The sequence below is a fragment of the Arachis hypogaea genome, chromosome 3, assembly GCF_003086295.3.
Source record: "Arachis hypogaea cultivar Tifrunner chromosome 3, arahy.Tifrunner.gnm2.J5K5, whole genome shotgun sequence".
Classification (NCBI taxonomy): domain Eukaryota; kingdom Viridiplantae; phylum Streptophyta; class Magnoliopsida; order Fabales; family Fabaceae; genus Arachis; species Arachis hypogaea.
Window position 1 is genome coordinate 1,667,144 of NC_092038.1, and position 21,008 is coordinate 1,688,151.

The following is a 21,008-nucleotide window of genomic DNA, read 5'->3' on the forward strand; positions in this document are numbered from 1 at the left end:
GTGAAGAAGCAGTAAAAGGTGAGGAAGAAGAATTTTGAATAGTGCAGAATGAACCAAACACAGAATAAACCGAACATAGTACTTATTGTGAACCGAATACAGTAATCATGGTGAATCGAACATAGTATTCATGGTGAAACAATTGTATAGTACTGAGTGAACGAAACATAATCTATTATATAAAATCAAATTCAAATAGCTTTCTGCAGAATGAATTCATGGTGAACCGAACACAGTACTCATGGTGAAGCAATTGTATAGTACTAATGGTGAACCGAACATAGTACTCATGGTGAAACAATTGTATAGTATTGAGTGAGCGAAACATAATTTATTATATAAAATCAAATTCAAATAACTCTGCTTACAATTTGCATATTATTAATTTAATTCAGTACACCTCTGTCCATTTAATTCAATTCTATTTAAAATTGAATAATTCAAATTTTGTCAGTTTGATTCGTTTTAGAAGAGTAATCCAAATCGCTCTCTATTCAACTGATTTGAAGTTGAGACATTTATTGTTTCGATTCAGAAGTGCATATTGAAGAAGAAAACGAAGAAGAATAGGAAGAAGATAAATGCAACGTGACAAGATCGAAATAAGAAAACGAGAAGATGAACGCGTCCAGAGGAGAAGATGAACACGTCCAGAGGAGAACGACGAAGGCAATGCAGATCAATAAGGAAGAACGCGAGTAGAGAAGAAGAAGAAGGTTTACGTTGCAGTAGAAGGTTTATGTTAAGCAAAGTTTTAGGTTGCAGCATGTTATATGTAGCGCGTGTATGACAAACGAGTGAGGGGTGGGGGACGCGCGTGTGGAGGAAATTACTTGGTTAACAACCATGTAAAAAATACATAGATGCAGAGCTTTTCCGATAATTATTACACTAAAAAGAATATGTACATAGTAATAGGCTGTATATAAATAGGGGGTTCTTTTTATCTTTGGTAAACAATTATTCCATTTATTTTTTCTTGGACAATAAATAAAGTTTTGGTATTTTTTTTCCTTTTTGAAACACACTAGTAGACACATTCTATGTAAGCCGACTATTGATTTATACAATGAATTTGGTTCTAAAATACGATAAATTTATTTATTTTTTGAAATATTATGAATATTTAAATATAAATTAGATAAAAATTTATATTTATTAAATTTATATTTATTTTGCATGAAAACAAGTTTCTTTTGTAATGAAAAAATCTCAAAAAAAAATATTTTTTTTACTGGTGAATTTACAGACAGATTTTCTGTATGTATTCAGAATTTAGAATGGTTTTACAAAGTTCTAATTGCCGACGGAAAATCTGTCTATAATTATCGACGAAAAATTTGTCTGTAATTATTGGGCTCCCCAGTTGCTAAGGGTGGCAACGGGTAGGGTAGGGTAGGGTTTGAAGCCAACCCTAACCCTACCCGCGGGTTGAGATTTTTATATAAACTCAACCCTACCCTATCCGCGGGTTGAGAATATCCCAACCCTAACCCTACCCGCTCTCAATCCGCGGGTACCTGAACTTACCCGCGGGTTATAAAAAATATGCAAAATTATTATATAACTTCATGATAATTAAAATAGAACTGAATTTTATATAAAAAAATATTAAATGATCAATTAATGATATTTTTTTAGTGGCTAAGGATCTTTTACATTTAATGAGAGGTCTTTGGTTCAACATCCACTTGAAACATATTTTTATATAAATATATAACATATACATATATAGGGTGCGGGTTGGTCGGGTAGGATTGAGGCTCAACCCGCACCCTACCCGCCCCGCACGAGAATCCAACCCGCACTATCCTACCCGCTGCGGATTGGGTTGACAACCCTACCCGATCGGGTGGGATCGGGTTGGGTACCCGCGGGTAGGATACATGTTGCCACCCCTAAACACACGTGCACTGGTTTTGTTGGATTGGCATCTAATCATATTTTAGTATTTTACTATGACAAGATGAATATCCAAATAGGGGTGATAGATAGGCAGGGGAAGGTTTTTGCTCTACCCGATTTTACTCCATTGTACAACAATTCACGTAAAACCCGGTCTGCAAGTAATAAAATGTTAAATCCTAACTCGTCTCTGCGTGTACCTATTCCGCCCCTATGATTATTAAAATTCAACAAATAAAATAAAATTTTAAAATTTATATAACTATCATCATATACATAACATAAATTAAAGTAAAATTTAAATATGATACAATATTATTAATCATTTACTAATTATTTTATATATATTATACATATTATATATTAAAATTATATATATTATATATATATCAGGGTGGGTAGACACGGGTATTACTTAAATCCGACCTTGTCCTGCTCTTTCTAAAAATCTGCTCCAGTGCGTAGCAGGTAATTACCCGCTCCGAACGGATAAAAATAAGGTAAGTACCCACGAATTCAGATGGTATTATGTTAAGATACAACAATTCATTATTTTAACTTTTTGTTGGCTTTATATTATATATATAAGTTGCAACGTTGGAACAATTCCTATTGTTTTTGGTCAGAAATAACTCCTCATAAAATAATGGGATTTTGTACAATGTTTGACCTAAAAAACAATTGATGAAGACCGTTGACCAAAATACAACAAAGATGAAGACTTTACTAAGATTGAGGCATGAGGGTGTGTTGGTGTTAGTTGGAGTTCATAACATCGTGTAGCACGTGCTTAATGCCTACCCAGTACCAACTCCAATTCTATGATAAAAATGTGAACTCTAATTAAGAATTTATTATTAACTGATGAATTGTCTTTTATACAAGATATAATTTAAATTTTTAATATTTATTTAAATAGATCAATAAATTGACTATTCGATTAATCTAAATTTATTTAAATATTAATATATAATGTATTAATTAATTTAGTTAATCATATCTAATTATTTATCAAATATCATTCATCTTCAATAACTAACTAGATAAATAATTAATTAGAACTAAACTTAACACATAAATTTAATGGAGATTCTTAGGTAGTGTTTATTTTTTTAAAATCAAAATTAAGAAATTAGAACTCAATTTAGTGACAAAAATTAAAACTAAAATTTCAGTTTTAAATACAAAAATTTTAATCTTTTCAGTATCTTCAAAAAAATAAAAACATAAAAAATAAAAATTATAATTATAATAACATTTTTTTAAAATATCCTGAATTAATTTTTAAATTTTAAATTTATTTTTCAATTTTTATATTTATCTTAAACTAAAGATAATACTCTATTTGATATATTTTATATTAAACACAATACAAAATTTTAGTTTAACCTTACATCTCTATCTCCTCGTCTGAATCTCTTTGGCCTGTTTATAAAGCTTTAGAAGTAACTTTTTTGAATTTTTGACTTATGAAAAATAGTAGTATTAATGTCTAGTGCAATTTTTAAAAATCAAATTGTAACTTTCTAAAAAATTATTTAGAAATTTATAAAAAAATTAAAAAAATGACTTCTCTCATAATACTACTATTTTTTATCATATTTCTATAAAATAAGTATTTTTAAAACTAAAAATCTAAATACAAAATAATTTATTTATAAGACTTTTAATATAAATATTTATTATTTAAATTATTTTATAAAAAAACACTTAATTAAACTGTTTACTCAAATTAGACCTTAGTCATAACAAACTAACTTTTGTCCATTTTCTCTTCACTAACAGGTCAGTTTTCAATAACCCATGCAATGTTTTTTTTTTTTTCTTTAATCACAATGGCAATTGATGCAGTGAACTCTCAAATCCCATGGCCATATTTTTCAGAAGTACTTGTCAACGTTCAACACTTTCTTCCTCCGTTTCCTTCGAGTTACAACATTAAATATATGTTATCTCTATGGTCAAATGCTGTTAGTTTTAATTTTCTTCTTAATATTATTATTATTAATTAACAAAGTTGTCAAAGTAGCAGCCCAAGTAGCCAATTGAAAATGTATGAACAATTCAACACAAACATTTATATATATTATAGAGAGAGAACTTTTGCATGTGGCTGAAACTTGAATATTTGTGATTCCTATATCTATTTATTTGACTTTCAAGTTTGAACTCCATCTTCATCAACCTGTGTGTGATCATCAAGGTTGTGTTGTGTTGTGCTTCAACAATGGCTACTACTGCTACTGGGGTACTGCCACCTTCATTTCCTTCTCTAAAGACTAAGGATGATCATTCAGGTTTGGGGTCTGTGAAAAGTTTGGATTTTGTTAGACTTTCTGATTTGAAGAGAATGAAATCTAGAAGAACAAAGATCTCAGTTATAAGGAACTCATCAAGTAGTGGCCAAGATATTGTTGATCTTCAACAATCATCACAAGGAAGCCCTCTTTTAGGTAAACATATGTTCTTGGTTTTATGTTTGTTTCTCTCTATTCAAATCAATTATCAACTACTTTGACTTGTCTCATTGAGTAGTTTCTTTTAGTCAAATGAGGTTTTAAGCTTCAAATGATTTTAATCAACCATCTTTAGTCACATGAATTCATCGGGAAAAAATGCTATTCGTACACCAAAATCAATTATTAATGTATTTGTGTATAAAACTCCGTCTATGTTACGCTTGCGGTACATAACCGATCCCAAACCCGGATAAAGGAGGGGTTGCGTTAGGTCTTCGATAACCAACATAAAAATATAGTCGAATTCCCATGACAAATGTATTTATGTATAAATACACGTGTGGTTTAATTTATTTTAAATGTGTATTTGTATTTTAAGATGAATTTTATACTAAAGATTGACTTTGGTGGTTGATTTTAGTGTACAGTATTATTATGTTGCATGTAAAAGAATTTGAATGGATGATGAATTTGAATGCAGTTCCTAGGCAAAGGTATTGTGAGTCATTGCATAATACTGTGAGGAGGAAAACAAGGACAGTGATGGTTGGCAATGTGGCTCTTGGAAGTGAGCACCCCATAAGAATTCAGACCATGACTACAACAGACACTAAGGATGTTTCTGGAACTGTTCAACAGGTTACACACAACACACCCCTCTTTTCTGTTTAATCTTTCTTTGTTTTTGTTTTGCTTTCTTTTGTGAAAGAATTTTTGTTGGTTTGGTAGGTGATGAAAATAGCAGATAAAGGAGCTGATCTTGTGAGGATAACGGTTCAGGGGAAGAAAGAAGCTGATGCATGTTTTGAGATTAAGAATTCCCTTGTGCAGAAAAAGTAAGTATTATTAATTTTGATGTTGATGCATCATGCCTATGTTGTGTTTGTTCAAATGTCTCTTTCATATTTTCAGCTACAACATACCTTTGGTTGCTGATATTCATTTTGCCCCTTCTATTGCTCTTCGTGTTGCCGAATGCTTTGACAAGATTCGCGTCAACCCTGGAAATTTCGGTATGCTTGTTTGTTCATTAGTGTGTTCTTTTGTTTTCAAAAGATTTGGTTTCGTAATTCAAGTGATGATGATACTTTTCAGCTGATAGAAGGGCCCAATTTGAGAAACTAATATACACTGAAGAAGACTATCAGAAAGAGCTTGAGCATATAGAACAGGTCAAACCACTGATCTGTGATGTTCTATCCCAAATTTTTTAGGCTTCAAATGCGAATTATTGACCCTATTTTGATATTCAAATGCTAGGTTTTCACACCATTGGTTGAGAAATGTAAGAAATATGGGAGAGCATTGCGGATTGGGACGAACCATGGTAGTCTCTCGGATCGTATAATGAGCTACTATGGAGATTCTCCAAGGGGAATGGTGAGCAGTTTTCTTTCTAATTCTTCATTTTCATTTTTTGTCCTTTTATGCACAACTTTCCTTTATGCAAATCATACTAAGTAATGATTGAACAGGTTGAATCTGCTTTTGAGTTTGCGAGAATATGCCGAAAGTTGGACTTCCACAACTTTGTTTTTTCTATGAAAGCAAGCAATCCGGTTGTCATGGTCCAAGCATACCGTTTACTTGTATCTGAAATGTATGCCCAAGGCTGGGATTATCCGTTACACTTGGGAGTTACTGAAGCCGGTGAAGGCGAGGATGGAAGGATGAAATCTGCAATTGGCATTGGAACTCTCCTTCAGGTCATACTAATATAGCCCCCTTTAGCTGTTTTGTGTTGCATTACTGTGTTGATCAAACCATTTAAATCTAAATCTCTGTCACTGATAAACCTTGTTCTATGTGCAGGATGGATTGGGGGATACGATTCGAGTTTCTCTCACAGAACCACCAGAGGAGGAGATAGATCCATGTAGAAGGTTGGCCAACCTTGGTATGGAAGCATCTAAACTCCAGAGTGGAGTGGTATGATTCAAGATAATGCTCGTTTTTGTTTGGCTTAAGTTGTCTTCGGTATAGCATTCCGAAATTCATAACCTACTTTCTATGGTACTTTTTAATTTCAGGAACCTTTTGAAGAAAAGCATAGACATTATTTCGACTTTCAGCGGCGATCGGGACAATTGCCAGTTCAAAAAGAGGTTAAATATGAACTCAGTGAATCACTTAGCTTGTATATACACACAGTTTTTGATATTGTTTCTACATTTATTCTTGTAGCATGACCAAAGCATTTATAACAGTAAATCTTCATTTTAATACAGGGAGAAGAGGTAGATTATAGAGGTGCCTTGCATCGGGATGGTTCTGTTCTCATGTCAGTCTCCTTGGATCAATTGAAGGTAACCTTTTTGGATTGCACTTCCCTTGTTCTAGCCTCTGGATTTCTCACTGTTTATGTTCATATCATTCTCAGCATATTCTGTTATTTATTAGTAGGAGTCATTAAGTGCAGAAAAAAGGGATCTATGCTTGTGCTGAAACCTCTTTTTTGTTTAACCAATTTTTTTGCAGGTCCCAGAGAAACTCTACAAGTCACTTGCCGCAAAACTTGTTGTTGGCATGCCGTTTAAGGTTTATTTTTGTTAGATGAATTTTTTGTGTATTTACTATTTAGTAGGTAGATATTACATGGTATGCTCTTTGTATTCAGGATCTGGCAACAGTTGATTCAATCCTTTTGCGACAACTTCCTCCTATTGATGACCATAATGCTGTAAGAACTCGCTAATTCTGCCTCATTATATTTGAAACTGTTTACTTCATTGTTAGTTTATCCTGTTAGTGACATGGAATTTCATTTTTTCCCATTTTGGGTATTGTGATCAGCGGCTAGCTCTCAAAAGACTGATAGATATAAGTATGGGGGTTATAACTCCTCTGTCAGAGCAGCTGGTAAAGCCATTGCCCAATGCTATGGTTCTTGTAAACCTTAAGCAACTGTCTATTGGTGCTCACAAGCTTTTGCCACCAGGTGCGACACAGCCGGAGTTCTAACTGTGTGATTTACTGTAGTAATAATGTATTTCCCATTTCTAATTCAAAGTTCAAGTCTGATCTAATTTAAACTGTTGTCCTGTTAGGCACACGCTTTGTTGTGTCGGTACGTGGTGATGAGCCGTTTGAAGAACTTGAAATTCTAAAAGGTGTTGATCCTGTGATGCTTCTTCATGATCTACCTCATGTGGAGGACAAAGTTAGCAGAGTGCACGCAGCGCGGAGGTTAGGAATGAATTCATGATATCTTGCTGGCCTTGCATGCTGAAATTCAATTTTAGGGTCAATAGAAAACCATAGTCCATGATTCCAGTTCTTAAATGCAAACTATGTGAAGTGATAATTTATTGAATCACAGAACCCTTCTAATCCTGATACTTTATATTTGCAACAGGTTATTTGAATATTTAGCAGACAATTCTCTGAATTTCCCTGTCATTCACCACATTCAGTTTGAAAATGGGATTAACAGGTAACCTTTAAATTACAATTACTTAACTTGCAAGAAACATGGTAAATTTTAGTTCTTTTCAACTCTCAGGGATGACTTAGTGATTGGTGCCGGTGCTAATGCCGGAGCACTTCTGGTCGATGGGCTTGGTGATGGACTCCTTTTAGAAGCTCCAGGCAAGGATTTCGACTTCCTTAGAGACACATCTTTCAATTTACTACAAGGCTGCAGAATGAGAAACACAAAAACAGTATGTATTTTAAAGCATCATTTCCAAGAGCTTATATTGGATCTAAGAAAAACATGAGGCAGAACTTTGTTTTTATGCATAATTTGTGTTGCAGGAGTATGTATCATGCCCATCATGTGGCAGAACTTTGTTTGATCTTCAAGAAATAAGTGCAGAAATTCGGGAGAAGACATCACACTTGCCGGGTGTTTCGGTAATAATCCACTCTCTACTTCCATTTCTAACCATGAGAGACATATTCTTACACACTCTTATGTTCTTATGTAACAACCAGATTGCAATCATGGGTTGTATTGTAAATGGACCGGGGGAGATGGCTGATGCAGACTTCGGTTACGTCGGAGGTGTTCCCGGAAAGATTGATCTCTATGTTGGGAAGGTAACATATTCTTTAACCTCAACATACAACTATAAAACTTAATAGTCAAGAAAAGAAATAATGTAATGCGTTTATATGACCTGTAAGACAATGTGTTTATTCGAACCGTATTTTACTTTTAGATGCGTCGTAAATCCTACTTAAATTAGGTCTACGTTTCATCAATTAATAGATGAGATATGAGTCGATATCATGTTCACTACTATGAAAACAGAAATGAAAACGCAAACCAAACGCATTCAAAATTTTACTTTTCACTGCTTTGTGTCCAAACCATTGGTAGCTTGGTGACTTCAAAGTTTTCCTTTTCTTGATTCTAAAAAGGTGGAAATTCGCATATAGTTGTCCTCATGTGAAGTTGCTAATTGAAAACCATTAGATAATAATTTAGTCAAACATGTCAAATCATTTAACGGTTTTCATCTAAATATTTCATATGAAGACAACTACATGTGAGTCTTCTCTTTCTGAAAAAGGGTAAAAAGTGAAAACAAAGTAGCTTGCAACTCCAATGCTGAATGAAGGTTGGCCATAGGATTGACTGTGTTACCACACTTTTGCAGACTGTGGTTAAGCGTGGAATTGCAATGGAGCATGCAACCAATGCCTTGATTGAGCTCATAAAAGAGAATGGTCGTTGGGTAGACCCTCCAACAGAGGATTGAAACTGTTTTTTCATTGATTAATAATCACTTTTCATGCATTGTTGCATAGGTAATGTAAGCATCAAAGTTTTTGTCATAAAATAGATTCATTCTTTCCCCCCTTATAAAAAGTTGGCACTTGGGAATTGGGAGGATCAGAAATAAGGAATAAAGCACAGCCACCCGAAATAAAGATTGGGATGGGATACCCTGTAACTGCATTGTTATGCATACATATATATACCTACCATAGAATAAAGTAATTATTATTATTCATGAATTTTCTAATTAGTCAAAGTTATTGTTAGATCTTATGGCATTAACACTTTGCATATACTACTTACCTGTATGATGGTGATTGAAAACAGATGTTGGCCTAATTTTAGAACCATGTTTAATTTTACTATATTGCTTCAATTATATGCTATACTTCGATATTGTCAAACTATACGCCAGAATCAAATCTATTTAGGGAAGAAAGCATTTATGGGAGAGAGAAATGGGTAAATACTTAAAGAGTCATCACATGTTTCTGCCTAAAAAGTTAGGTTAATTAGCATGAAAATATACATATGCTTGAAAATGTCAAGATTTAATGTAGACATTTGGAGTCAATAAATTGTGCTATGTTTAGACACCCACATTTGGCGTGCTGAGGAAAATTATATGCACATTTTTTTTTATAATATATTGAGAGCAATGAGATATAATACAAGTTTCTAAAGTTTCCCACCACCATATAGCAATACTCTATTTCTTTTTTATTTTTTTAAGCCCCAAAAGAAAAGTCAACATGAGGAACTAGCTAGAATTAGCCAAGTAAATTTATTCTCTCATAAAGGCGACTTGTGAGTCAGAGACTACCTCAATCAGGAATAACATCTCTGCCAAAAATGATTTGCACGCTTTTACAGATATTTGGTATATTTTTTTATATTTTTTAATTTTTAGTCTTGTACTCTGAGAATACAAATTAAAATTATAAATTAAATTTTTTATTAAAAATATTAAAAATTTAAATTTTTAATATATTTATTTTATATTTATTTAAAATTTTCAAGTAATAATAAATTTAAAAGCACGTATCAACTAAACTTTTTATTTTTTAATAATATAAAAGATAAATATTAGTACATGTCTTAAGAACACGTTAAAGAAGAAAAAGTGCTATCCCTTTTATATAGCTCACAAATAACATTAATAATTTCAAATGTTATCCCATCATAGCCAAAAAAGGAAATAAAAAAGTGGAGCAAAATATATTCTTTTTTCTTAAATTTTTGTTATTTATTTTAATAATATTTTAATATTTAATTTTATTATTAATACTTTTAATTTATTTAATTTTATCTTTAAAAACCTTTAAAAATATTTTTGACACAAATAAAATAACTTAAAATTAAAACTAAATATAATTAAATGTTAAAATATTTAAAAAAAAATCATAATATTTATAGACAAAAAGTATAGTTTATTCTCGAATAAATGCTATACAGCTACACATGAGCTATGAGCTGGGCTATAGTATTTCATATTTCTATTCCATTACTTCTGATTCTAATCACTGCCTAGATCGCACATAATAAATGCTAGTATTATTTTAACCAAACAAAATTGTATTTATCATTGATCATTCATTCACGTTAGTTGAAATTCCATGGCGAATTGAACCAAGCATACAACTCTACGAATATCACTTACGTGAAGTAGGATTCACATCCAACCTTTATTTAAACGGATAAGTAAATAGAATTAATTATTTGACTAATTTAAGTTGGTTAATTAAGTATTCTACTATTGCTAATTGTATTCCTAATATTTTTTCTATTCAATTGATATAAATTTTAACTGATTTTCTCATATCGTCCTTTATAATTATACCTGAAAATCCTAGTATGAGCATAAATAATTCAGGGCAAAAAAAAAATTATCCCATAAACTAATATAAATTACATTTGTAAAAATTTAAAGACTAAAAAAAATAATTAAAATTTTAAAAGATTAAATTAAAATTTCCGTATAAGTTTAGAACTAAATTGAATATAAGTTTAGGACTAAATTGAATATTAACTCTAAAAGTGAACATTTATATTGAGAACACACACAAACAGTAACAATTGGGCCAGTAAATGAATAATAACGAAGAATAATCTTTTACTCAAATTGAAAGTCCTTTATTTATTTGAATGGATAGCGAATAATATAAAATCCAATAATAAAATGCAATAAAAATTACTCCTACAGTAATAACTGAAATTCAAGAGATATTGAATTAATAACAACCTCTACAAGAATGTAATAGCCAATTATCAAAGACTCAAAAACAGTTTTAAATTTGTTCTACAAAATGAAAATTAGTATCATATCACCAACAAACAAGAAGAATCTGAATAATGAAATTGAAAAGGAAAAACGAAAAATAAAAAATAACCTAGAGAATATCGATGATGAATAGTATAACCTGAGCCAAAAGCTAATAACAGAGGTGGAATACTACAAATCGAAACAATAAGCGCAAAATCCAGTTCATTGTTTCTTCTACAGAAACTCTCTCCTTGCTGCATAACCGTACTGAGAGCGCTCAATGTTCTGCCGGCGCTTCCGATACACCATGCATCCAACCACGCCGACGCCGGCAGCCGCAATCACTCCAAACGCGATCCCTGCCTTCTTTCCGGAACTCATTCCTCCGGACGATTTACTTTCTTCGTCTTTCACGCCAGTGCGGTTAACACCGTCGGCGTCGGCAGCCTCCGCAGGTGACGGAGATGGAGAGGGAGTGCTCGCTGGAGACGGTGTCGGAGGCGAATCTGGATTAGTCGGAGTCGGCGCCGGCGGGGAACTAAGCGGAGAAGGAGCAGGAGTAGGAGCGTCCTCGGGAGGAGAGTGTGCGGGTGAAGGAGACGGTGTAGGCGAGTCGGAAAGAGGTTCCGGCGGCGAATCGGCGGCGAGAGCGAGGTTAAGTGAGAATGAAGCAATGAGGAGGATAACCAGAACGGAGAATCTTGCGAGTGCAGGATTCTTCGCCATTGGTTACAACTTGAACTGAATGGAAGTAACAATGCGTGGATCTGAGATTGGTGAAGTGAAAATTGAAATTGCGATGAAAGAGAGAAGAAACTGTTTTGAAGGGAACGGAAATCTGAGTAGATCTGAAAAGCGTGTATATATGGTGATATAGTGATGAGGTTTGTTTATGAGAGGGTGGTACCAATTAAATAGGGACACGTAGGCGGTGTAAAAGTAATGTAAAGTTGACGCGATTCACTGGATCGTAACACAACTGTCAACTCATTTGCGTAGCAGCGAGAAGTGAAGGGTGATTGCTGGAAGCTTCGTAAGGAAGGAATGTGAATCTTTTTTGTTTTCATGCTCTTATTTATTAAGTCATGTGTGCAGTACGTAATTTATGACAAGGGAAACTGAATTTTATTGGCAAAGGGATTTTACACCACTATTCACACACAAGAAAGAAAACCATTACAAGTTTGATAGAATAATTTTAGATTTTTTTGAACGTAGACATTTTTTTTATTTCCATTTGGCTTGAGATAATGCAGCCGTTTTGAAAATGGATGTCTAAGTGCTATTATGTATTTGTAATGTGATAGCAAATTAGCAACACACTGATATGGATTTTGGAGCACCAAAATTATACATTTGCCATAATCAGGAATTTAGAACGTGGTATAAATATTATTTTTCTTTTTTTTTTTTGGTACAATTACGGGGCTAATAAAGCTCAACAAAAAGAAACCTTATATACAAATAGATTGGGGTAATGAATCTCCTGTGCAATCTTCATAGATGATTCTAGCTAATTCTGGAGATGGTGTATTCCAAAACAAAAAACCATCACCAGTTTCTAAGCTTTTTCTAACTAAATAGTCAGCACTTCTATTAGCTTCTCTGTAAATTTGTACAAAAAATATTCTCCAATCTTTCTTTTTCAGTGCATCAATTCGTCTGACTAGAGAATTGGGATGCTTCTCCAGATTTCTTTCACCATTCAACAGCTTAACAACAGCCGCCGAATCGCACTCCACAATGATTCTCTTCATTCCCATAGTTCAGGCTAATTTCAGGCCCTCCATGACACCCCATAGTTTTGCCGTGAATGCTGTGCAGTTACCAATCCTACAGGTAAATCCAGCAACCCATCTTTCATTCTCATTTCTCACCAACCCGCCACATCCAGCACATCTCATGTTCCCCTGTGAAGACCCATCTGTGTTAAGCTTTACCCATCCTTCTGACGGTGGCACCCAACTGACGTGAATCTCACGCTTCATCTTCAAACCTTTAATCAGGTAATTCCTTTCCAAAGTTTAGATAGGAGGTGTTCTACCTTATTTAGATAGATATTGTCCAATAACTAACTAGTTCTTTTAACTCCTATGGCCCAATCTAAAAACTAAAGACCCTTTAGCACAAAGAAGTCCAATGTTTTCCTCCAAACTCAAACTCGGATTATTATTCTTGACCAAAAAGAAAAAAAAAAACTCGGATTATTATTAATTTTAACTTGAGAAGCTTAATTTATTGAGAAATAATTGGAAGTTCTAACTCATCTTTTTTTTTGTCATTCTAACTCATCTTTTTAATTATCTTTTTAATTTCAAAATTTTTTTTTTGAAATTTTCAAAAATTAAAGTTTTAAACTTTTACTTTTTTAAGTATTAAGAGAATAATTAAGACTCTCAATCATTAGTCTAATTTACCTCCTTTACTACCTTGACAAAAGTTCTATATGGCATTGTAGTAGTATTCAATTGGCCATGATCGCACTTTCAACTAATAAATCAAATTTGTGATTATGCGAATTCTGTTTCTATTAATTCAGAGGGGTAACTCTTTATTTTAGTAAAAGTAGTAACAATTTAATATCTAGTAACTAGTAAGGTAATTACAAACATTATTTTGCTAATTTAGTTCTTTTATTTTAATTCTAGTAATAAATACGTAATGAACAAATTATTTTTAAAATTACAAGTTAGAAAAAAAGTACTTTACTTTTAGATTTCAACATCTCAAAAATGCATTTAAAATAAGTATCTTGTCTTACTTTGAATAATATAAATAAAATTAATATACCGAAAAGAGTTGAACACAAGAGTTGAACAACACTTCATTTTAGTAGAACTCGAATAAAAAGTTAACTGTTAACCCACTTTCACCAAATTACTTGTGACCAACATATATATATATATATATATATATATATTTGATTTGTTTGATTGAATAGATGAAGACTTACACCACAAGGTTCCATTTGTCGTCTTAGTTCGCTTATGCAGCATCAAGATTCTGAAAATCGGACCGGACCGACCGATTGAACCGGTTCAACCGTAAATCGGGTTTTAATACGATTCGATTCACTGCCAAAATCCGTTCTCTTCAAAAAAAATTTTGAACCGTTGAACCGGCCGAAAACCGGCCGGTCAGATCGAATCGGAATCCGGCCGGTTCTAATGAAACGTCGTCGTTTAAGGTTCTCTGCCTAGGGATCAAAAAATCATCCTCCTCTTCAAGCCATTTCTGATTTCCCCAATTCCTCAGACTCTCTCCTCTCTCAACTCTCAACCCTAGGTTATAGCCTCCGCCACCGCCGTAAGGAGAGACTCAGCGCCGCCGCCGTCCATTGTGCTCAAGGGCCACCGCTGTAGGGAGTGAGAAACTGCCATCGTTCGCTGCGTTGTGGTCGTGCTCCAAGTCTCCCCCTGTTCACTCTCACAGTCTCACCAATCGCAGCTTCTTCTTCGAGATCGGTGTCCGACGTTGTCTTCTTCTACTCAGCCCCACTTCATATAGCTTCCCGTGGTGGCTCCGTGGACTGTGGTACATTGTTTTTCTTCTTCTCAATCCCCGGTTCGCACTTCGCTCTCTTCTTCCTCGCTCGGTGTCCATCCTCCATCGTCTTCGTCCTGCGCACCGTCATCTTGTCGCCCCTGTTCCCGATTCTAGGGTTTCCCCTGTTCCTGATTCGATTTAGGAACCCGAGGCGCTAGGGTTTCTGCGCCCTGCCAGATCCGATTCTTTCTTCCTCCTCCTCTGAGAATTCAAGATGTTTTGGCGCTTGGCTGGCTTGTCTACTGCGTCTCCTGTGAGTTCCGTACTCTTCTCATTTCATATAGTACTTCGATTTTTGTGCGTTGTTCTGCAAGCTGCTTAGGTGCACTTATTTGTTGGTTGTTTTAATTTGTGTGGTATTTGATCGAATTTGATTTTCCATACGGAGGGTTCTTGCAATTAATTTACTATGCGATTGATTTGATTTAGTTTTTGGATGATTGATTGCAGAATCTGATGTTGTTGCTTGTTGCTATTGCTCTTGCTATTTTGAGAATCAGAGTGATCGGAGCTTTGCCATGATGGAAGTATTAATCAAGAAGCAGTTGCTGATAACAATGTATCTGTGAGTAATAATTCACCTGCCAAGAAGCTCTTTGTTATTTCAGTTATGTTTTTAACTTTGTAATTGCTGTTTTGTAATTTCTGGTTGTTGGTTGCTGGTTGCTGTTTTATAATTTCTGTAATTGCTAATGCTAATGTTCTTCTTTTATAGTGTTTTGTAATTGCTGTTTTATAATTTAGTGTCACCCTTTTAGTATGATTATTGGTTAATGTTCTGTAATGTTTGTTGCTGAATGCTGATTGTTGAGTTCAGATATGGTGTTGTTGGTGGTTAATTTAGTCTCACCCTTTAAATGTTTGTTGCTGAATGCTGCTTTTTTAACATTCCATACATGTTGGATACACTCAAATATATAGCAGAGGCTATGCCTATTTGTGTATTATAGGGTTATATTATCATGTTGTATATGTGGCTTTCCATGGATGAGAAGACGAATAACTTTGTGTTTGATGTGAATTTGTAGGGCTACAAGTATGTGAAGGACATGGAGTGGGTCAAAAACAAGTTTCCAGTGAAATCGTCATTAGGGAAAGAAGATCTCTAAAGGTAGTTGATAATAGGAACATGTTCTTCATCTTTGAGTTGTACAATTGAAATATATAGTTCTTGTTAATTGTTTGTATCCAAAGTGTTTGGCACACACAATACTCGTTAATTACTCGGGGAAGCCATCTGAAAATTATATTGGAATTGTGCTTTTTCCTATGCTCTTTATCATCTGTACTTATAGTAGCTACACTTTTATGATTTATTGGAATAATGCTACAAAAAGATTAAGCAGGGGAAGGTGCATGTTTGGCCAAATCATACGGTTATTGTGCATGTGGTTTTAAGAAACCAGTTGTGTGGCTGTGGCATGATTCATATTAGTTGGTGTGGTTCTACTCTATATTATTAAAATGATTGACGTGTTTTCAATGGTAAATATAAATAGTGATTGATTGATATGCTAAGAATATGCCTGGAATATGCTATACCCAAAAGGAGCCTAAGCCTTTTCTTTATTTGGGAGCTTTCAGTACGCACGCAATTAAGAATTGACTACTACACTTATACAATTAACAAAATCAAGCAGTTTCATAGCAGTTTATTGTAAAATTATTTTTCTTAGAATAAACTAGCAATATAATTTAAATTTAAAATCTCTTACCTACTATCTAAAATTTATTATCTTTTATGAAGTTTATGGTAGTTGTACACTTGTAGGTAACTAGTTATCTTCATTGGCACAAAAAAAAAAAAATCTTTTTTATAATGACTTGGTAGGAATAATCTCTTCATGTTTGAGTGGTTAGTAATATTAAATTAGTCTTCTGGACATTTTCATCTATCGGCCCCCCCAAAAAGAGACTTGAAAAAGCCTCTCTGATATTCGTTATAACTTATAAGTTTATTACTCTTTACTCTGTTTTTAGGTCTCACCTGTTGCCCTCTTCCCCAAACGCCACAAGATAGCGCCCCGCTGCCACCATCATCACCCCGATCCCTCTATGCTGTTGTGGAAACGAGTCCATTTCCACAATGCTTCCGGACTGCTCACAAGGTTCCTCCCTCGCCGATCGCAGCACCACTCTTCTGCTGACGCAGACGCCGTCGTCGTCACGCGAGATCTCCCTAATCGTAACCGCCGACTCCCCCTCCGTTTCTGCGTGTGGGTCGCGCTCAAGTTCGAGAGCCTCGTGGATCAGCATTTCCGTAACGAGGTAAGTTGCACTCTCGCCACTAAGGAGTGGTGCTCCCTTTACTGGGACGCGCTCCAGCTTCTGAAGAAATCTGAGATTTTCATAAGTTCTGAATCTGTTAGAGCCCTCATAAGGACCTATTCCTATATGGGTCTTGCTGAAGAAGCCATTCAGTGTTTTGATAGAATGTCTGAGTTCGATTGTGAGCCTGATGCTCACGCCTATAACACTATCTTGAAGGTTGTGCTCAAGAAAGACTTGTTTGTGTTGGCTTTTTCGCTCTATAATGTTATGCTTAGGTCTAATTCTTTGCCAGATGACCACACGTACACTCTCTTGATTGGTGGATTCTGTAAGATTGGAAACTTCAATGCTGCCCTCGAGATGCTCGATGATATGAGCAAGAGAGGTGTGCTGCCTGATGTTAAGACGTATACGGCTATTATTTATGGCCTCTGTCAGTGGAAGAAGGTTGATGAGGCGTTTAGGTTGTTTAACACTATGAAAGAAAATGGGTGCTTGCCTACTTTGCGCTGTTATAATGTCTTGATTGATGGGTTTTGCAAGAACGGGAGGACAGATGAAGCGCTTTCTTTGCTGTCTTTGTTGAGGATAGATGGTTTTGCTCTTAATCTGCAGAGTTACTGTTCTCTGATAAATAGCTTCATTCACGCCAAGAGATATAGTGAGGCATATGTATGGTACACCAAGATGTTTAAGAGGGGAATTGTGCCGGATGTTACATTATATGCTATCATGATACGTGGTTTGTCCGAAGAGGGTAGGGTTGGTGAAGCTGCAAAGATGTTAGATGAGATGATTGGGATGGGTTTAGTACCAGACGCCTATTGTTACAATGCATTAATCAAAGGTTTTTGTGACATAGGTCGTTTGGACCAAGCTAGATCTCTTCAGCTTGAGGTTTCCAAGGACGAACAGTTTCATAATGCTTACACCTACACCATTCTCATCTGTGGCATGTGTAGGAATGGAATGGTTGGAGAGGCACGGGAGATATTTAATCAGATGGAAAAACTTGGATGTCTCCCTTCAGTTGTGACCTTCAGTGCTCTGATGCATGGCCTTTGCAAGGCTCGCAGAATTGAGGAAGCACACCTTTTACTGCACGAGATGGAGATTGGGAGAAGCCCATCTTTGTTTTTCCGGCTTTCTCAGGGTTCTGACAGGGTTTTTGATAGTGTTAGTCTCCAGAAAAAGGTGGAGCAAATGTGTGAGGCTGGTGAAGTTTTGAATGCTTACAAGCTTCTCAAACAACTTGCTGGGAGTGGGGTTGTGCCTAACATTATCACATACAACATTTTAATCAATGGTTTTTGCAAAACTGGTAATATCAACGCTGCTATCAAGCTTTTCAAGGAGCTGCAACTAAAGGGGATCTCACCTGATTCTATTACTTATGGGACACTTGTTGATGGACTTTATAGGGCTAACAGAGAAGATGACGCCTTTAAGATCCGTGAACATATGTTGAAGCATGGTTGTCAACCTGGATTATCAAATTCTAATGCCCATATGAGCTGGTTAAACAAAAAGGGGAAGGTCTCGATGGCCTTCAATCTTTACTTTGAATATCTGAAAAGCCTTCCGAGGTGGGATAATGATTCAATCAACGTGTTGGAGAACCATTTTATCAGAGGAAATGTGAAAGAAGTAATTCGAGGCTTACTGGAAATGGACTTCAAATGTAGAGATTTTAATTTAGCTCCATACACAATTCTAATTACTGGGTTCTGTATGGCAAAAAAGGTAGATGAAGCATTAGCTATATTTTCTGTTCTTGGTGAGTTCAATATTAATATCAATCCTACAAGTTGTGTACATTTGATTGATATTCTCTGTGAGGAAGGGAAGCTGGATGATGCAGTAAACATATTCCTCTACACCCTAGAAAAAAGTTTCATGTTGAGGCCAAGAATTTGTAACAAGCTCCTCAAATGTCTCCTTCTTTCGATAGATAAAAAGGACTATGCTATTGATCTTGTTGACAGGATGCAGTCCCATGGATACTGTTTGAATTCACATCAATATGACAAAGCAATGTACGTTATTCGACGGCTAAGGAGAAGGAGGAGCAATAAAATGCAGAATTTTGAATGATTGAATAACTCCGACTATTCAAGATGGATATTATTCTTTATTCTTTGTTATGTGATATTTTTCATTGACAGATAACTGATGGAGAAAGACTAACGCTTACTTTATGGTTCACTCGTGATGGTTCCCATGATGAGGATGTGAAGCTTGTTTCTCTCCTTTCACAACACCTATTACATAAGGACATGGCTGCATCGTATCTTCCTCTGCCTGCATCCTGTGATATGTATTGTTTTTCGCAGGATCAAGCTTCCAATGACCAGTTTGGTTTTAATATATGTTGGGCCAGACTTCATAGTCTTGGATATGGCATTTCTATATCCGAAGACGGTGCCTGTGACTCAGATGTATCTGAATTACTGGTGAAGCCAGTGCAGTTAGTAAGAGGAGATGAGTTGTTAGACCATGAATTTGTCAATATTTTGCATGCACTGCAGGTATTTATAAGAATCCTTTTGGTAGATTTATTCATTTATTAATAAAAGAAGGAATTTATTAAGAAAAAGAGATGATGATTACAAAGAGAGAAGAAAGAAACCTATCAGTTTATTCAAAGTCTGGCCGTTCATCAATGCAGGAAATTCATGCAATTTGATTTACAAAGAGAATACTTTACATCAACTAGTGCTTTCTGCATTTTTATTAAAATAGAACTAACATGTTTTGTTTTTTTGAACTAAAATATAGTCCTTTATATTTCACTAACCTCATTTACTACAGTTGTTTATGCATCATAGCTGATTTCATGTAATTTATTGTGGAGACTTTTTGGCAACTACTGACTCGAGTCCTTCTGCCAACCAGGTCATCCATTTCTATTGTTGGCAAGGATCTGCCTTAAAGACCAAGGCATTGAATGTGCACACGAACGTGCTAAAACTTTCAGATAAGGACAAGGAGAAAATCAACTGTCTGAAGTCTGTACTTTTGAATGATGAAGATTTGGTATTGAAGGTTTTTGGGAGTATGCCTTTGGAAGAAAATGGAGGCATTTGCTTTGACTGGACAGGAATTGTGGCTGCAATTGCTGCTTGGGAAGATTATGGGAAGATTATGTGACGAAGTTAAGTAAACAAATTCATTTAGAGTTGCCTTATTGGAGAATGCATGAATCTATATATACGGTGCAACTTGATGAGTAGTATAGATGATCGACCAATCCCGGAAAATGGAGCACCTAAACGTTGTGCTTGGGCCGTGGAATTAGAAAAAGACAATGATGAAAAAAGTGGAAGATAGTTTGTGAAGCCTTGTTTGATAGCATTCCGAGTTAATATGCTTTTGCGGAATTTTATAACGAAGTTTCTTAAAGAGAGATGAGAAATTATACTCAAATTTATCCCAGAAATTATCATAGTATTAAAATATTACAGGTACAAGATGGCAACTACTAATACATATACTTTCAGCTAGTAAATCAAACCTGTAATTATGGCATTGTAGTAGCATTCAATTGGCTATGCTCGCACTTTCAGCTAGTAAATCAAACTTGTAATTATGCGAATTCTGTTTCTATTAATCCAGAGGGTGACTCTTTATTTTGGTAAAAGCAGTTACAATTCAATATCTAGTAACTAGTAAGGTAATTACAAACCTCATTTTGCTAATTTAGTTCTTTTATTTTAATTTTAGTAATAAATACATAATGAACAAATTTTTAAAATGACAAGTTAGAAAAAAAGTACTTTACTTTTAGATTTCAACATCTCAAAAATGCATTTAAAATAAGTATCTTGTCTTGCTTTGA

The 21,008-nt window shown here is 34.7% G+C and overlaps 4 protein-coding genes across 5 annotated transcripts; 3 read left to right on the forward strand and 1 right to left on the reverse strand.

Moving 5' to 3' along the window:
• The first annotated feature begins 3,780 nt into the window (after positions 1 to 3,780).
• LOC112786104 (4-hydroxy-3-methylbut-2-en-1-yl diphosphate synthase (ferredoxin), chloroplastic) lies at positions 3,781 to 9,329 on the forward strand. The gene is made up of 19 exons (XM_025829523.3): positions 3,781 to 4,358; positions 4,846 to 5,003; positions 5,094 to 5,200; positions 5,277 to 5,377; positions 5,460 to 5,536; positions 5,625 to 5,744; positions 5,840 to 6,070; positions 6,177 to 6,293; positions 6,395 to 6,469; positions 6,593 to 6,670; positions 6,843 to 6,902; positions 6,982 to 7,044; positions 7,158 to 7,302; positions 7,412 to 7,550; positions 7,720 to 7,797; positions 7,867 to 8,026; positions 8,121 to 8,219; positions 8,301 to 8,405; positions 8,969 to 9,329. The coding sequence occupies exons 1-19, from the start codon at positions 4,133 to 4,135 to the stop codon at positions 9,068 to 9,070; spliced, it is 2,241 nt and encodes a 746-aa protein (XP_025685308.1). The 5' UTR covers positions 3,781 to 4,132; the 3' UTR covers positions 9,071 to 9,329.
• A 1,967-nt stretch (positions 9,330 to 11,296) lies between these two features.
• Positions 11,297 to 12,546, reverse strand: LOC112786134 (uncharacterized). The gene has a single exon (XM_025829547.3). The coding sequence runs from the start codon at positions 12,077 to 12,079 to the stop codon at positions 11,588 to 11,590; it is 492 nt and encodes a 163-aa protein (XP_025685332.1). The 5' UTR covers positions 12,080 to 12,546; the 3' UTR covers positions 11,297 to 11,587.
• Positions 12,475 to 20,810, forward strand: LOC112786113 (uncharacterized). Of its 2 annotated transcripts, none has more exons than XM_072232202.1 (6): positions 12,475 to 13,359; positions 14,295 to 15,152; positions 15,350 to 15,464; positions 15,928 to 16,010; positions 16,880 to 19,698; positions 20,066 to 20,810. In XM_072232202.1, exon 5 carries the CDS (start codon positions 16,955 to 16,957, stop codon positions 19,262 to 19,264), a length of 2,310 nt encoding a protein of 769 aa, XP_072088303.1. In that variant the 5' UTR covers positions 12,475 to 13,359; positions 14,295 to 15,152; positions 15,350 to 15,464; positions 15,928 to 16,010; positions 16,880 to 16,954; the 3' UTR covers positions 19,265 to 19,698; positions 20,066 to 20,810. The 2 variants fall into 2 exon arrangements, with proteins under 2 accessions (XP_072088303.1, XP_072088304.1); XM_072232203.1 differs by having other exon boundaries at positions 12,816 to 13,359; positions 15,400 to 15,464.
• Positions 19,447 to 20,320, forward strand: LOC112792812 (uncharacterized). Its single transcript, XM_025836185.1, has 2 exons — positions 19,447 to 19,698; positions 20,066 to 20,320. The coding sequence occupies exons 1-2, from the start codon at positions 19,447 to 19,449 to the stop codon at positions 20,318 to 20,320; spliced, it is 507 nt and encodes a 168-aa protein (XP_025691970.1).
• Positions 20,811 to 21,008: the final 198 nt, after the last annotated feature.

Bases quoted from the DNA above. Each gene is read 5' to 3' on its own strand.
- LOC112786104 (XM_025829523.3), top strand. From the start codon at position 4,133: ATGGCTACTACTGCTACTGGGGTACTGCCACCTTCATTTCCTTCTCTA. The intron at 5,537-5,624 runs GTCAAACCACTG...TTCAAATGCTAG, and splicing joins AGCTTGAGCATATAGAACAG to GTTTTCACACCATTGGTTGA. The intron at 6,470-6,592 runs GTTAAATATGAA...ATTTTAATACAG, and splicing joins AATTGCCAGTTCAAAAAGAG to GGAGAAGAGGTAGATTATAG.
- LOC112786134 (XM_025829547.3), bottom strand. From the start codon at position 12,079: ATGGCGAAGAATCCTGCACTCGCAAGATTCTCCGTTCTGGTTATCCTC.
- LOC112786113 (XM_072232202.1), top strand. From the start codon at position 16,955: ATGCTGTTGTGGAAACGAGTCCATTTCCACAATGCTTCCGGACTGCTC.
- LOC112792812 (XM_025836185.1), top strand. From the start codon at position 19,447: ATGGCTGCATCGTATCTTCCTCTGCCTGCATCCTGTGATATGTATTGT. The intron at 19,699-20,065 runs GTATTTATAAGA...TCTGCCAACCAG, and splicing joins ATATTTTGCATGCACTGCAG to GTCATCCATTTCTATTGTTG.